The 16,368-nt window shown below is 34.2% G+C and overlaps 2 protein-coding genes across 8 annotated transcripts in view; one reads left to right on the forward strand and one right to left on the reverse strand.

Moving 5' to 3' along the window:
• UBA6 (ubiquitin like modifier activating enzyme 6) overlaps positions 1–16,368 on the forward strand; it is a 98,752-nt gene that overhangs the window by 64,940 nt on the left and 17,444 nt on the right. For all 7 annotated transcript variants that reach the window (XM_023737795.1, XM_023737797.1, XM_023737801.1 and 4 more), the window contains 10 exons: positions 1,303–1,380; positions 2,948–3,129; positions 4,710–4,815; positions 6,565–6,654; positions 6,781–6,861; positions 9,115–9,243; positions 11,893–11,944; positions 12,038–12,101; positions 13,094–13,163; positions 15,001–15,072. In XM_023737795.1, coding sequence (XP_023593563.1) covers positions 1,303–1,380; positions 2,948–3,129; positions 4,710–4,815; positions 6,565–6,654; positions 6,781–6,861; positions 9,115–9,243; positions 11,893–11,944; positions 12,038–12,101; positions 13,094–13,163; positions 15,001–15,072 — 924 coding nt within the window. The remainder of the gene's footprint in view (positions 1–1,302; positions 1,381–2,947; positions 3,130–4,709; positions 4,816–6,564; positions 6,655–6,780; positions 6,862–9,114; positions 9,244–11,892; positions 11,945–12,037; positions 12,102–13,093; positions 13,164–15,000; positions 15,073–16,368) is intronic.
• The window catches only part of STAP1 (signal transducing adaptor family member 1), an 82,635-nt gene continuing 76,624 nt past the window's right edge, over positions 10,358–16,368 (reverse strand). Inside the window, exon 8 of the mRNA XM_023737806.1 lies at positions 10,358–10,611. Within this exon, the coding sequence (XP_023593574.1) occupies positions 10,603–10,611 (9 nt within the window). The 3' untranslated portion in view covers positions 10,358–10,602. The remainder of the gene's footprint in view (positions 10,612–16,368) is intronic.

Raw genomic sequence — 16,368 nt, forward strand, 5'->3', positions numbered from 1 at the left:
GGACCTTAAAACTTAAATATAATGGGAGTGAGAATTAATGAATAGAAGATAAATGTGAGTACCTAGAATGTAGAATCCTTCGGTATGGATTACACCTCAACATAAAACAAATCCTCACCACTGGACCAATAAGCAACATCATGATAGACGGAAAAAGGATTGAAGTTGTCAAGAATTTCATTTTGCTTGGATCCACAGTCAACACCCATGGAAGCAGCAGTCAGGAAATCAAAAGACGCATTGCATTGGGCAAATCTGCTGCAAAGGACTTCTTTAAAATGTTCAAAAGCAAAGATGTCACTTTGAGGACTAAGGTGCACCTGACCCAAACCATGGTATTTTCAGTTGCCCCATACGCATGTGAAAGCTGGACAATGAATAAGGAAGGCTAAAGAAAACTTGATGCCTTTGAATTATGGTGATGGCGAAGAATATTGAATATACTGTGGATTGCCAGAAGAACAGACAAATCTGTTTTGGAAGAAGTACAGCCAGAGTGCTCCTTGGAAGCATGGATGGTGACACTTTGTCTCACATGGCTATGGACATGTTATCAGGAGGGACCAGGCCCTGGAGGACGACATCATGGTAGAGGGTCAGCAAGAAAGAAGATTCTCAACGAGATGGATTGGCACAGTGGTTGCAACAATGGACTCAAACATAGCAGTGATCGTGAGGATGATGCAGAACTGGACAGGGTTTCATTCTGTTGTACGTAGGGTCACTATGAGTTGGAACTGATTCGATGGCACCTAACAACAACAGTTAATGTTAGACATATTTTAGTATATCTGGAAGTGTTTCTTTAATGTTTTTTATGCATAGAAAGGTACACTACATACTAAGACAAACATTTCACTAACATAGATAAGAACCATACCTAACTGTTCCAACTTACGTACAAATTCGACTTAAAGACAAACTTGGAAATGGAACTCATTTGTAATCCAGGGACTGCCTGAATGTCTATAACAATTTCCACAAGTTATTCTGCATTATTTTGGCGTATCAAGGGTAAAATATTTCTAAACAGGTACCAATACGGCTCTTTTTATACTTTTATTGTAATTAATGCTTAACTTATTTAACATAATAATCAGTAATATAGCAAAGTAGCACCCATTTGTTATTACGAACCCTCGTTTGTGCCTCGAATTTTTAATATAATAAGCTTTACAGGGTTTGGTTCCTACCTACGGATTGTACATAAGTCAGACTTGTAGGAACTGCTTGTACTAAGAAAAGCAAAATAGATTACAAACTTAATACGTAATTTTAGTCATTTTCCCTTCTTGATATTAGGTTACAATTACAGATCCTGACTTGATAGAAAAATCCAACTTGAATAGACAGTTCTTGTTTCGTCCCCATCACATACAGGTATGTTGCTGTTCTGTTTAAAATTTAAATCATTTGTTGTGTTATGTGAAAAAGAGAATTTCTTTTTTTTTATAAATAGAAAATAGTGCTTGAACAAGCATAATATGTTCTTTATTAGAATCTCAAATTATCAAATAATGGACATCATTAAAGGGAAAAATATAAAATTACTTTTTAATGTAAAAATTGGTTTTCACACTGATTTTGGATATTCAAGTTTGAGTTTTGAAGCATGGGCAGTATTTTATTTTCACTTTATAATCAGCAAGGTGTGTTTACATATTTAGTTTTAGAAGCTAAGGACATGGGAATGAGTTCCCTAATTTGAAGTTTTAATAGATCACAAGTTTGGTACTTTTTTTTTTTTTTTTTTACTTGTTGCTTCAAAAAAGGTAAAATTTAGCACTTAGAATTTTTATATTCTTTTGATCTTATTTGACTATTTAACATCCCTTTTTATTGTAAAATAATTCTTGTTCTCTTCTTCCTCCTTTCCTGTAGAGATAAAAATATTTAAGTCAGAAAAGGAAGCAGTTTAGTCAGTCGAGCGAGTTTGATTTTAGTTTAGAAATGTTTTTCCCATTATTGTTCAGCAGCTCATTAGCAACCTTAGTAAATAAAGCTTAGTAATGTCATGAACAGAGAAGTAACTGAAGCAGGTGGCATAAAATGTTAGCCTAATTGCCTCTCCTATCTAAATATAAAGAACTAATTAGCAGGCTCTCTTAATGAGGTAAAATATATGTCTCAAAATCTATTTGTTTAACTTTGTACATTTTACTTATAGAAGAACTATAAAGGTCTATTTATTATTATTTTACCAAGTTCTAACAGAGTTTCAGATTTGTACATTTAGAGCACTGAGACGTGAAACATGTTAGACTAACAGTGTGGAAGAGACAGAAATAGCATTAAAACTGGATGCAGGAATTCAAACAGAACTATCTATACGCATTTACTGTCAAACTCAATACTCATTTCATATAACACCTGAAACTGATTCCAATTGATTTAACAATCAGTAAATTTCAAGAAATGAAAGAAATGCATTATATTTAGGGTACCTTTTTTTATAAAGCTGAAACACATGTAATGTTTGAAAATACTTCTATCCACAAATAGTAACAATTAAAGATTTCAGTACTCAAAGTAGTAAACTCTCGTACCTATAAGAAGTCATTTTCTAGTTTTTAGATTTCTAGTATTTGACTGTATGTGTTCTAGTTTTTTCTAGGCACTTACACAATTCAAACATCATTATTTGGAAAAAATATACTTTTTATTGATCTTTTAACTAATATTTTTATAATTCTGAAGTACTTAGCTGTGAAATACAGGTTGTTTAGATTTTTATTAATGATATATAAATTATTCAGACCAATGTGCATTATTAAATATAGTGTACCTACAATGAATATAATTTCCACAAACCAAAACTGAAAATAGTCTCATTACTTTTATCAAATATGTATATTCCAGAAAGATAAGTTTATAAGTTCATTGATAACCTGTCTTTTTTAACATTCATTCCTTCCATTTCTTAGAGAATTTGTTTTTATTTGTTTAGAAACCTAAAAGCTATACTGCTGCTGATGCAACCCTGAAAATAAATCCTCAATTAAAGATAGATGCACACCTGAATAAAGTATGCCCAGCCACTGAGACCATTTACAATGATGCGTTCTATACTAAACAAGATATAATTATTACAGCATTAGATAATGTGGAAGCCAGAAGATATGTAGACAGGTATGTTCTTGAAATTATAGTTCATGAAAAAAATTATCCTTCCTTTGTTTTCACTTCTGTTTCCCACACCTGCTTATTGAAAAGTTACTGCAATTTCTTATATTTTATGTTCCTATTATAATACTTCTCAGACAACCCTTTTGATGATTTCCCATTACACTTAAGATAAAATCCAAACATCTGTAACATACCGAAAAAAATTTTCTTTGAAGTGCCTACCCCAGCCAGAAATCTACCTGCCCGCTCTTAACATGGAGCCCTGGTGTCACAGTGGTTTACGTGTTCAGCTGCTAACCAAAAGGTCGGCAGTTTGAATCCACCAGCTGCTCTTTGGAAACCCTGTGGGGCAGTTCTACTAGTGTTTTCCCCTAATTCTTCCAGTTCTAACCTAAATGTCTTTCTTCAGACTTTAACCCCCAAATCTAAATTAGATTGTCTTATGATAATCTTTCACAGCTCTCTACTTTTCCGTTAGTAGCACTTATCTTTATTGACATACATATTTCTTTAATACTTGTCTCCTCACTAGAGCATTTATGCAGGGACCATTTATTTTCCCATTACTGTATCCTTAATCCCCCACCATATGATGTTAAATGAGTACAAGAATAAATCTCTGTAATGTGTACTTCTTACATAATCTTTCTTAGGTCTTTATATGACTTCTTAATGTCAGAGTGCTAGAACAGATATATCAATAAAGAAAAATTTACCAATTGAGAAGTACAGTGGAAAATTTGTAATTGAATATTGAACAGGAGAGAGGAAAAAAAAATAAAGAAATTTAAGTGTGTAAAATACAAGTATTGAGAAAAAGTTTAAATATTGTTTGGGATAAAGAAAATATTGAGGAAAATTATAGTCAGAAAATAAAAACTAGAAAGCAAGAGATGAAGGAGTAATATAGTTAACAGTTAAGCTGGAGAAAAAAAGTTAACATAGCCCAGAATTTTTTGTTGTTGCTGCTGCTGCTGCTGTTTTTGTAGTAGTAGCAATAGTAGTGGAGCCCTGGTGGCACAGTGGTTAAGAGCTCAGCTACTAACCAAAAGGTCAGCAGTTCAAATCCACCAGCTGCTCCTTGGAAACCCTGTGGGGCAGTTCTGCTCTGTCCTGTTGGGTCGCTGTGAGTGGGAATTGACTCTACAGCAAGGAGTTTGTTTGGTTTTTTTTCCCAGTAATAGTAGGAGTGATAGTGGAGCCCTGGTGGCACAGTGGTTAAGAGCTATGGCTGCTAACCAGTAGGTCGGCAGTTTGACTCTACCAGCTGCTCCTTAGAAACCCTACAGGGCAGTCTACTCTGTCCTATAGGATTGCTATGAGTTGGAATCAACTCAACAGCAACAGGTTTGGTTTTTTGGTTAGTAGTAGTAGTAGTGAGAGACCAGAATTTTAGTAGGTTGAGCAACAAAATTTATGGAGTGTGGGGGAGGATAATGAATGTATTGTTTGATACTAATGTGTCTGTTTCCTGAAGTATTACCATCAAGAAATTTCTGTGAAATGGACAGTATAAAGTGACAGGAGGTTCTCTACTTTTGTTATTACTCACTTTTATGTTATCTATTTATCTTTTCAAATAGTCGTTGTTTAGCAAATCTACGACCTCTGTTAGACTCTGGAACAATGGGCACTAAGGGACACACTGAAGTTATTGTGCCTCATTTGACTGAATCCTATAATAGTCATGTAAGTAAATAGTATTTGGAAATAAATGTCTTTCTTCTTTACATCCTGTATTTCTTTTGTTGTCATCAGTCAACAGATTTGATTTAGCTTTCCTAATCCTTCTGTTTTTGGTGTGTCAGTGATATCCATACGTGTTTGCACGTGCATCTTTAAAAATATAACTGAAGTTATTGTTTTCTTAGAGTCAACAAAATTTGTTTTTGTTCTTTCTGGAGTGTTTTGCTTCCATTTACTGTATATTCATCAGAGCTGCTTGGTTTAATTTTCAACAGACTTTGAGTTTAAAAAGATTACTTGATAAGATTGCTTCTTACACTATTAGATTAAGAATAGAAGTGTTAACAAAAACAGAATTTATATTAATTTACTAATCTTCTGATTTTATTGTGTTAGATACTAGCTGGCATATAAAGAATAAAGAAAGTCTAGTCATCATACATTCATGTCTGATGTTATTTTAGACTAGTAATTTTTCACCCCATCATGCATCTCAGAAATACCTGTGAGACTTGATGTAAGTATAAGCACTGTTGACCCACCCAAAAATCTTACTGAAGAATCAGTGTCTCCATAAGTGTGACCAGGGTGTCTGTTTACGTATATTTTATATTAACAGATATAGATGTAGCTTTTTTTTTTTTTATCCCCCCCCCAAATGATTTTAGATGCTGCCAAAGTTGAAAACCAGTGATCTAGGCTTTTAGGATTTTAAAAAAATCAACCCAAGTTGTAAAATTGGAAAAGAATGCTTTTACAAACATTAGTATCCCTTTATTTAATGGATATGTTTGATCTAGTAAAATTTTTATAAAATTTATTGTTTTCTCATTTATTCTCATGTAATCAGAAGTTTATGTATCTAATGAAAACATAGTAAACTAAATTTGAAGATTAGATAAAGAAGAAAATCATGCTAGCTAATATGAGGTGTCATATTAGAAGTAGGAAATGTTACAAAATTCTAAATGCTGCCTTGATTCTTTCATTCTACTACATCTTTCCTAAGCGTCCTATTTCCTCATTTTACACTCATAAAAACCAGAATTTAATACTTTCCTAACTTCCCTCTTTTGACTTTTTAAAAAATATTTAGTGCTATTTAATAGAAAAACAAACTAAAATATAAGTCTCTAAGTAAAAAAAGAGACAAAATAGGTCATTTTAGATTGGGTAAACCAATAATACTAGGCAAAATGTACCCTATGATAAACTGTAGATTTCTTCAGTAGTACTTTTTCCACATGATACAGCATAGGCATTTGCCATTTATTTAATACACACGTTTTGCAAAAAACTATAGCAAACAGAGGACATATGATTCTTGCTCCCAAATTTTTTTCCCCATGGAGAAATTCCTGGTATACTGAGCACTATATTGGAGGATTCTTGAATTACTTTTAAAATAGAGAGTATTGTAAATTTTAAATGTCCCCTTGATTCTTGGAGGAAAAAATAAAAATTACATATATAGTGATGTGCTATAATGACTGCCAAATGAGTGCACAGGTAATAAATAGAGTCATCCTTACTGTTAACGCTGCTATTAAACAGTTGTGGTGTCAAAATAATTAACTTTTTCTCTTCTTTTTTATTGGTTAGGAAAAAGAAGATACACAAATCCATATTTGGATTTTTTTTTAAGAGTCTTAAAACACTCAAAAGTAAACGATAAAATTTAAAAGGAAAATATAGCAATAATAAATTGTCATTGCTTCTCTTAATTGTCTTTTATCATGTTTCATAAATTAGCGGGATCCCCCAGAAGAGGAAATACCATTTTGTACTCTAAAGTCCTTTCCAGCTATTATCGAACATACTATACAGTGGGCAAGAGATAAGGTAAAGTTCCTTTTTCAAGCTTTTTTTTTTTTTTTTTTTTTTTTTTTGAAGTAGAAAAGAAGATATTTCTAGCTTTTAAACAGACTATTTGTAACTCAGCTCCCCCGCCCCACCGCTCTCTTATAGTTTGAAAGTTCCTTTTCTCACAAGCCTTCATTGTTCAACAAATTTTGGCAAACCTATCATTCTGCAGAAGAAGTCTTACAGGTAAATATCAGTACATTCTAATCTTATTTTCAAGTTGCCTGTTGTTGTTAGCTGTCTCAGGTCGGCCCCCGAATCATGTGTTACAGAATAGAGCTTTTCCTTAGGGTTTTCTTGGCTATAATCTTTACAGAAGCAGTTTTCCAGGTCTTTTTTCTGCTGTCCCACTGGATGGGATTTGAACTGCCAGCCTTTAGGTTACTAGCCAATTGCAAACCACTTGTACCACCCAGGTTCCTATTTTAAGTTGCCTACAAATGGTTTACCTCCTTAAGGAGAGAGTATGACAGTAATGTACGTAATAAATGATACTTCAGGCTCCTGGGCTTGCTTATGTACAACCAAAAACCTCATAGGATTTTGTAGGATTTTGTTCCTTGATTTGGAGGTTTAGAGTTATGATTTCATGGGACATCCCAGTTAACTGGCCTAATAACATGTTTAGTGCTTCTGTTCTACCTCCTAGTTTGTTGCATAGTGCCTGGGGTCTTAAAAGCCTACAAGTGGCCATCCAGGGTACAACAATTGGTCTGTATTCACCTGGAGCAACAGAGAAAGTAGGAGAGTAAGGATAGGAGGATATGGAATGTGTGGCTAATTGTCTCCACGAATGACTGCTTCTTTGCCATGAGACCAGAAGAACTGGATGGTGCCCAGCTACCATTACTGAACATTTTGAGCAAAGATTCTGTAGAAGAATCCTGAACAAAAGGGGGAACATGTAGAACAGAATTTCAGATCCTCATGGACTCCAGACTTCGGATCCACAGAGACTGGATGAACCCCTGAAACTATTGCCGTGAGACAATCTTTAAAACTTAAAACGAAAATATCCCCTGAAATCTTAAAACCAAACAATAGATTAGCTTAACTAGTAAAAAATGTCTGCCTTAAGCATTATGCTCTTTCTATATGGGATCAAAGTGGCAACAACAACTCAAATGATTAGATAGGAATCTTAGGGGGAAGTGTTAATGAGGGAACAACAGCTCAGAAAAGGAGGATGAAAATGGTTGCACAACCCAAAGAGTATAATCAGTGTCACTGAGTTGTACATGTACAGATAGTTGAATTGATGTATGTTTTGCTGTGTATATTCTCAACAACAAAAACAAAATTTTTTTTTAAAAAAATGATAAATCGGGAATCTTGAAATTAGCAGGTCATAGTAACTTCTTTTTTTAATTTGCTTGAGCTATATGAAATTGCCAATATTTGACCATATTTGACCCACAAAACAGCAGTTAATATGGTTAAACCTAATAACATGATAATGATAAGAGAGCTACAAATTTTTAAAAATACCTTGTTAAGCTCTTTGGGAAAAATACAGGAAAAGTTCCAGTGAAAATTTCATGAGTGGACTATCTCAGATTTCTTACTCTCAAAAGATGTTTTGAGATACTTCAAAAGATGTTTCCTTAACTATGGGGCAGTTCTACTCTGTCCTATAGGGTTGCTATGAGTCGGAATCAATTTGGTGGCAACAGGTTCGGTTTTTTTGTGAGGTTATTACTGTAGGAAATTTTTGAAGATCAGAAACACTCAGAAAAGAACATAATCCCGTTACTGCAATTCCACTACTCAGAGACAACTAGTGTTAATATCTGCGGTACTTTATTCTAGAAGTTTTTTTTCTAGATATATTTTATAAAAGCAGGACCCTACTAAAACTGTACAACATTTTGAACTGCCCCAAATGTGTATACTTATTAAACAGTGGGAGAAGGTGGTTATCCAGATTTACTTTTTGTACTCGTTTAGTGGAGAATTTTGTTTGTTTTGATATTCATTTGTAATAAATTTTTTTTATTACATTGAAGATTAAATATAATTGTAAAACATCCTGGACAATTAAAACTATAAACATTTCAGTCCCTCCTAAAAAAACAAAAAAAAAGTTTCTTTACTTTTCTTTAATCCTCTGAGTCTTAAATGGTAACTGTTTAGTATCAAATATTACTCATGGTACTTCTTATATAATTACATCTAAAGAACTAATAACTTATAGCTAGGAAGGCATAGGATAACTTGTGAAATACAAAACTTCAGAATTAAAATTTCATGTGCTAATTAAAATTTTGCTTGTTCCCTCTCTTCTGAAAAGAAAGGGAGAGGAAAGAGGTAGAGAAAAAGAGCATGAAGTAAAAAAATGTTTTTAAATCATAAAACACACGAGCTGGCACTTCAAACTGGGGCTAATACTTTGTGTATGTGTTTAAATGAAAACGTATTCTTTTTTCTCTTCCATCATAGAAGATACAAACTGGACACAGTTTAGAAGGCTGTTTTCAAGTTACTAAGTTACTTAGCAGAAGACCTAGAAATTGGTCCCAGTGTGTAGAATTAGCAAGATTAAAATTTGAAAAATATTTTAACCATAAGGTAAGTGTGCATTATGGGACATTAAGGTCTGATCTGACCTTGACTCTTTTAGCTATTACTGAATTAATTTCATTGACTTGAAATGTCTACCCTTTCAGGCGAATTTTCAGAAATTAGTAAATTAAATGAGAACAAGTGTGGGGCATATAAGTAGTTTGTCTTTGAATGTTATTGATTAAAGAATTCATTTAAACCCTACCCATTGGTTTGTCAGTTACGTGCTTAACTGATCATTGGCCTTCTGTGTGCAACATTGGGCCTTAGGTAGATATTCTTTCTAGAGTGTAAGTAATATATTTCATCTATAATCTAAAAAGTTTGCTGTTCAGAGAAGAAGCAAGAGGCTAAGAGAAAATAAAGATACTCAGGAATGTTGGACTTTTGCTCTCCCTACCTGTATCTGATGGTAATATTTTGTGTCCATTTCCTCATCTGCAAAATTAGGATAATAAATTGGTACCAACTTCATAGAGTAGTGGTGAGAATCAAATGAGTCAATACATGTAAAGTATTTAGAACCAAATCTGGCACATAAGTTATTCTTACCTCCAGTTGCTTACATCTGCTAGAATGTGTCCTGTTCTCTCCCTCTTTAACTTCTCCCTCTCTTTGGGCTATTACCAATCAACATACAGAAAGTTAATCTTAAAAAAAATAGTTTTGATTATACTTATTCCTGTCTTTTTACATTCAGAAATGACTCTGTTTCTTAGAAAAGTAGTCTGTGCTTGCTGTCTCCACTTCTTCACTTCCCATTTGTTCCTCAACCCAATAAATATGGTTTCTTTCCCCATTGCTGTTTATATTGTTCTCACCATGTTCATTAAAAAAGGGGCAAGGTGGGCAAATCCCACCTTTATTGTTAACTGTGTGGTAAGGATCAGCATGAAACCTGGAATGGATCCAGTCTTCACCTTTCCACATCTCCGTTATACTCTTTGCTAGCCACCCATGTGGCACTTTCTCTCTCTGACCCTCACACCCCAGAGTTAGGTCAAACCTTACAAGTTAAAAGGACACAATCTTTCAGATTGACTGCCTGCATAGCCCTTCTCTGAATTAGCCACCCCAGGCTAAGTCAAAACACACTATTTAGAAAGATTCTGTCATTCCAACTACCAAATAGGCAGACACCAGCTCCTGCCAGCTCTGATTGCCACTGTGGGTTTGTTAATTATCTAGAATGGCTCACAAAATTCACAGTCTGTCTATACTTACAGTTACCCACTTATAACCAGAAAGGATACAAACAGAGACACATCAGGAGAGGTCCCGGCATGAGACTTCCATTGTCTTCAGGGACAGGCCATCCTCCCTAGAGCACATGCTGTTGCCAATCCATGAAGCCTTCTTAGTTATCTAGTATTGCTGTAACAGAAATACCACAAGTGGATGGCTTTCACAAACAGAAATTTGTTCTCTCACAGTTTAGGAGACTAGAAGTCTGAATTCGGCAAGTGTAGGGGAAGGCTTTCTGTCTGTTGACTCTGGAGGAAGGTCCTTGTCTCTTCTGAGCTGCTGCTCCTGGGCAGTCTTCATGTGGCTTGGCATCTCTTTTCCCCCATCTCTGCTTCTTTGACTTACTTGTTTAATTTCTTTTGTATCTCAAAAGAGATTGATTGAAGAATACTAATCCTGCCTCGTTAACAAAGACAACCCATTCCCAAATAGAATCACAACCACAGACATAGAGTTTAAGAATTACAACCAGTGTTTTGGGGGGACACAATTCAATCCGTAACACTCTCCAACTTCCATGTTCAAATCCTCTTATCAGCTTCATTGCACAGCCATGATTGGGGCCTCATTGCATAGTCATGATTGATTGAACATTGAATATGCATGATTGAATTATGCTCCCCTTCCTTCCCAGGGTTAGTTGCAAGGTATACAGCCAGTATGACCCACACTCATTTGCACACTTTAAGTTATAGAAGACAAAGACTACTAAATTGCTGGGGAATTTCAAGTGCTCTTTCATGAAAAAAAGACAAAAGCCAAATGAGTTCCTTGTCTCATACCATCTTATCGATAACATTCTCATTTCATGATCTGTCTTCTGTAGGTTTTTTTTATTTTTTAATACGGAAAATTCAACCGTAGGTATAAAATGCTATGTATTCTGTTTTCATTTTATGTTTTAGGAATTAGCTCTGAAAAGTAAAGAACAATATGTAAAATATGCCACCCTTTGTGTTAAAAAGGGGTTAAATATTAGGCATAAAGAGAAGTGAAGTTCTGAGAGATGCTACAACATGGATGAAACTTGAAAACATGCTACGTGAAATAAGGCAGATGTAATAAATCAGATCCTAAGTGTATGATCCCCCTTATGTGAAATATTAAGAATAGGCAAATACATAGAGGTAGAGGGTTATTAGTGGTTAGCAGGGGCTGGAAGGAGAGGAGAATAACAACTAAAAGTATTGGGGAAAAAAAATAGGGATTATTCCAGGAATAAGGTGAATGACAGGAGAACAGACACATGGAGTACAAGGGTGGCTGGGCACTTTATATCTTTTTGTACATTTTGACTGTTGAACCATGTGTATATATTAACTACACAAAATATTAAAAAAGCAAATTTGTTTTTTTAATGTTTACCTGAGGTAATATTAGTAGTTTTTTTTTTTTTTAACGTATGTTTAGGCTCTACAACTTCTTCACTGTTTCCCTCTGGACACACGATTAAAAGATGGCAGTAAGTATAACCAAGTATTGAGAAGAAATTTTAATATAGTTAATGTAGTACTGGCTAATGACATTGAAATTAATGTTTGTATCTTTTTGTTAGGTTTGTTTTGGCAATCACCAAAGAGGCCACCCTCACCAATAAAATTTGACTTAAATGAACCTTTGTAAGTATTTATATCCAGTTTTTTATGTGTCCTTCATTGTAAATTTTTTAACTTTGTTTATGGTAAAGTTCTCAGGTTCTTTCATGTTGAATGATTGCATCCCTGTTAATCTGTTAACAAGCAGTCTGGCTAGCAAAAGCTGGCCACACTCCTTCTTCCCACACAAATGTGAACCCATTTATTTAAATGGTAAATAACCTCATTTATAGTAAAGATCTACTCTGGTGAAACCAAACTCCCCTCTTTGACTTTATCCATGAAAAAGTAAAATGACAATAAATGTTTTTGTTTAATGAAACCAGTTAGTATATAAGAAGCTTTAGTTATATGGGAAAAAAAAAAAAGATTACTACTAAATATCTTCCTAAGTAATCTCAAATTAGTTTTCAAAGGAGTTGGTCTTTGCATGAATACATGTGTATAGTATCTATATTAGATTTACATTACATTTATCCTTACGTGTATTTATTTGATTAAACAAACTTAGCTTGCCATTTCTAACCTTCCTTTCAGCAGGTAACTCTGTACTTAATTTTCTCATCTGGTACTTATTTTAGCCTTTTAGTCACCTTGTTTTGAACTGTTTTTCCTACAAAATGTAATTTTTTTTTTAAGCAAACTCATTTGCTTGGTTTAAACTTGACACACACACTTTAGACTAAATGTGTAATATTTTCTTGTGAATTAAAATGAATTGTCTTTTCACTAGTCCAATTTTTCTACTTGTGGCTATTCTCTCCTCAAAATAGTCATGGTGACTGCCTGAATATCAGTGTTTGTGAGGATAGATATTTGATGTTTTCTCTTTTATAGCTTCCGGTATTTTGGTACAGACCAGAATTTCATTGTCTGACTTTTTTAAAAAATAATCCTGTATCAAATCAAAATTCTGTGATTGTTTTTCCTCCTGCAACTTTTTAAAGGCTGTAATTTCTAATTAATTAAACGTAATTGTACATTGAAACTTGTGTTTTATTTTTTAATTTCATTAGGCACTTAAGTTTCATTCAGAATGCTGCAAAACTATATGCTATGGTATATTGCATTCCATTTACAGAAAAGGTAAGGTATTCTTTGGGCCCTAGAAAGTGTCACAAACCCAATTTTTGATACAAAAATTTGATGACTTACCAACTAATTGCATCAGAATGTGTTCATATGTTGTAAGAATCATTCTTTGACATACATGTTTCATTTTGTTTCATCGTTACTCATTCTAACATAGGAAAAGTTAAAAATTTGCAGTATTACTAAGTAGAAACTTTCTAAATTTAAGTATCAAAACAGCAAAATTTGTACAAGCAGTCACATTATTTTTAAAGCATTTATAACCTGTTTATCAGCTTTAGTTATCCTAATTATTCTGAAAAGCCAAAGTGAATAATTTCATAGCAATTTAAAAATATTCCTTATTCTCTTTGTTAACATTTGTTTGAGTTACTATGTGATACTAACCTACATGCTTTTCAGGAAATTTTAAAATGCTACCCCATATGACATTTCTGTTGTCTTCATTGACTAATACCTAAAGGACCTAATACAGTTCTATTTGAGAGCAGATATGCTTTAGTGATTTTGTCCTCTCAAATGTGTATTAGAACCAAATAAATTGGTTTACTTTTGAGTACACTAAATGAGGAAATGGAAGCAACATTTTATCCTTAATATGATATAATGGACCCAGATTTATAGTTAACACTGGCTATTTTGGATCCAGATAAAAATGCCCCTTTTTTTTTCCATTTCTGCACATTAAAATGCACCATAAATGTTTAATAAAAATATGGACATTCACTGTTTTTCTGAAAGACATATAAGGGTGGTAGTTGACCTCAAAAGCAGTATATCTCAGTTTTCCCTAAACTGCTTTTTAATAAATGTGGATCTGATAGCCTTAAATTCATCTAAGTTCATCTTGATCTTTTAAAATATTTTTTCTGCTTCTGAAGATATGAATTCCATTTATTTGTTTCTTTATTGAGTCAATATTTATTGAGTACAGGGAGTCCCCAGGTTATGAACATCAGACTTAAGAACAACTCTTAGTTGGCCTTTAATGTTATGTAAATTTGCCCTCACTTTGAACCAACCCCTGCTTGCAACAAATTCTTCATCACAGTCACTTTCACTTGCTGCACTTGCAGCTTTTAAATTATTTAAAAGGCTTCCAGCCTTTTCTTGCACTAAATCACAAACCAAACCCATTGCTGTGGAGTCAGTTCTGACTCATAACCATATGTGCCTTTTTCCAACTTATCTACAAATCTGACTTAAAGACGCGGTTAGGAACGAATCTCACTCATAACCCAGGGACTACCTGTGTAACTTTGTGCAGGTAACTTTGTAAAACATTTAAGATTAAGAAATGAAGGATTCCGTCAGTGGTGCCAATGGTTGATGCACTCGACTGCTAACCAAAATGTTAGAGGTTTGGTATCACCCAGAGACACTTTGGAAGAAAGGCCTGGCAATCTACTTCTGAAAAAAATCAGCTATTGAAAACCCTATTTAGCACAGTTCTACTCTGACACACATGGGGTCATCAAGAGTCGGAATTGACTCAACAGCAACTGAACCAGAAAAGAAATTAAAAAGATAGTCCCTAATCTTGAGAAACTCAGTTGGATATTCACAACCAGTCCTAAAACTACCTTTTTAGAAATTTGCAGTAAGAACTAATATTTCAGGTATGTTGACTAATAAGTAATTTTTCACTGCTCTCATAGCCTTTATGGGCAAAATTTCTATAGAAATAAAGTTAAATGACCCAAAATAGTTATGGTCTAAATAGATGATAAATTATTGTAATATCTTAATATGCTATAGGATACTTTTAACTTTAGAATCCCAGAATGAGAAGAATATATCTGTTGATAGAATTATTTTTTCAAAAACACAGGACTTGTCAGCAGATGCCCTCTTGGATATTCTTTCTGATGTAAAGATTCAGGAATTCAAACCTTCCAACAAGGTATGTTTAGAAATTTATTCAGCAAATAGTAATTGAATTCCACATTCAGCAAATAGTTACTGAACTTGTATTTGTGTCAAGTCACATTCTAATCCCTGAGAACCTAGCCGTGAACGAAACAAAGTTCTAGTCCTCATGGAGATTACATTCGAATGAGCAGAGACAGACAAACAGAAATGCCAATAAGTGGAGATAAATGCTAAGAAAAAAACTTTAAAAAGGAATGGAAATAAACAGTGAGCTGGTGTCATTTTATATGAGATGGAAGGGAAAGGCCTCTCTAATGAAACATTTGAGCAGAAACCTGAAGGAAGTAAGAGTGTGAGCCATGCTGATAGTGTGGTGAAAAAGCAGTGCTGGCTGCAGAAACAAGTACACAGAAAGGCCTTGTAAGATCTTAAGACCAGACTTTATGGAGGAAAGTTGTTATGGAGGAGAGTAAGAGTGGTAGAAGATACTAGCGAGGTTGTTCTTAGGTCTGCAGGGTCCATTCCAACTCATAGCAACCTTATGTATAACAGAACAAAGCAATGCCTGGTCCTGTGCTACCCTCATAATCATTGCTATATTTTGAGCCCATTTTTGCAGCCACTTTGTCAGTCCATCTTGTTGAGGGTCTTCCTCTTTTATGCTGACCCTCTACTTTACCAATCATGATGTCCTTCTCCAGGGACTGGTCCTGCCTGATAACATGTCCAAAGTAAAGGAGATGAAGTCTCACCATCCTTGCTTCTAAGAAGCATTCTGTCTGTACTTCTTCCAAGACAGATTTGTTCATTCTTCTGGCAGTCTATGGTATATTCAGTATTCTTTGTCAATACCATAAGTCAAATGCATCAATTCTTTGGTCTTCTTTATTCATTGTCCAGCTTTTGCATGCGTATGAGGTGATTGAAAATTAGCGAGGTAGTTAGGTACTATGAGATGAGAAGCTAGTGGAGGATTTTGAGCAGAGGACTGACATAATCTGATTTAACATTTAAAAGGATTACTCTGGCTATTGTGTTAAGAATGACTGTATGGGGCACAGGAGAGGAAGCAGGAAAAATTGGCAGGTTATTGCAATACTACAGTAACACAAGAGATGGTGAATAGTTTGGATGCAGGTGGAAGGTAGCAGGGAAGTTGTGATTAGAGATTGGATTCTGTAGTACATATTTTACTGTAGCCTGACAGGATTTGTAATAGATTAGAAATGGAGTGAGAGAAAAAAAAGATTGTTATTTTCTTAGTTGATACCAGAAAAAAGCTTAACTGCTGAGGAGAAGATAAGGAAGTTTGAGCAGAGAAAAGAAA

The sequence above is a fragment of the Trichechus manatus genome, unplaced genomic scaffold (genome assembly GCF_000243295.1).
Source record: "Trichechus manatus latirostris isolate Lorelei unplaced genomic scaffold, TriManLat1.0 scaffold00108, whole genome shotgun sequence".
Taxonomy (NCBI): domain Eukaryota; kingdom Metazoa; phylum Chordata; class Mammalia; order Sirenia; family Trichechidae; genus Trichechus; species Trichechus manatus.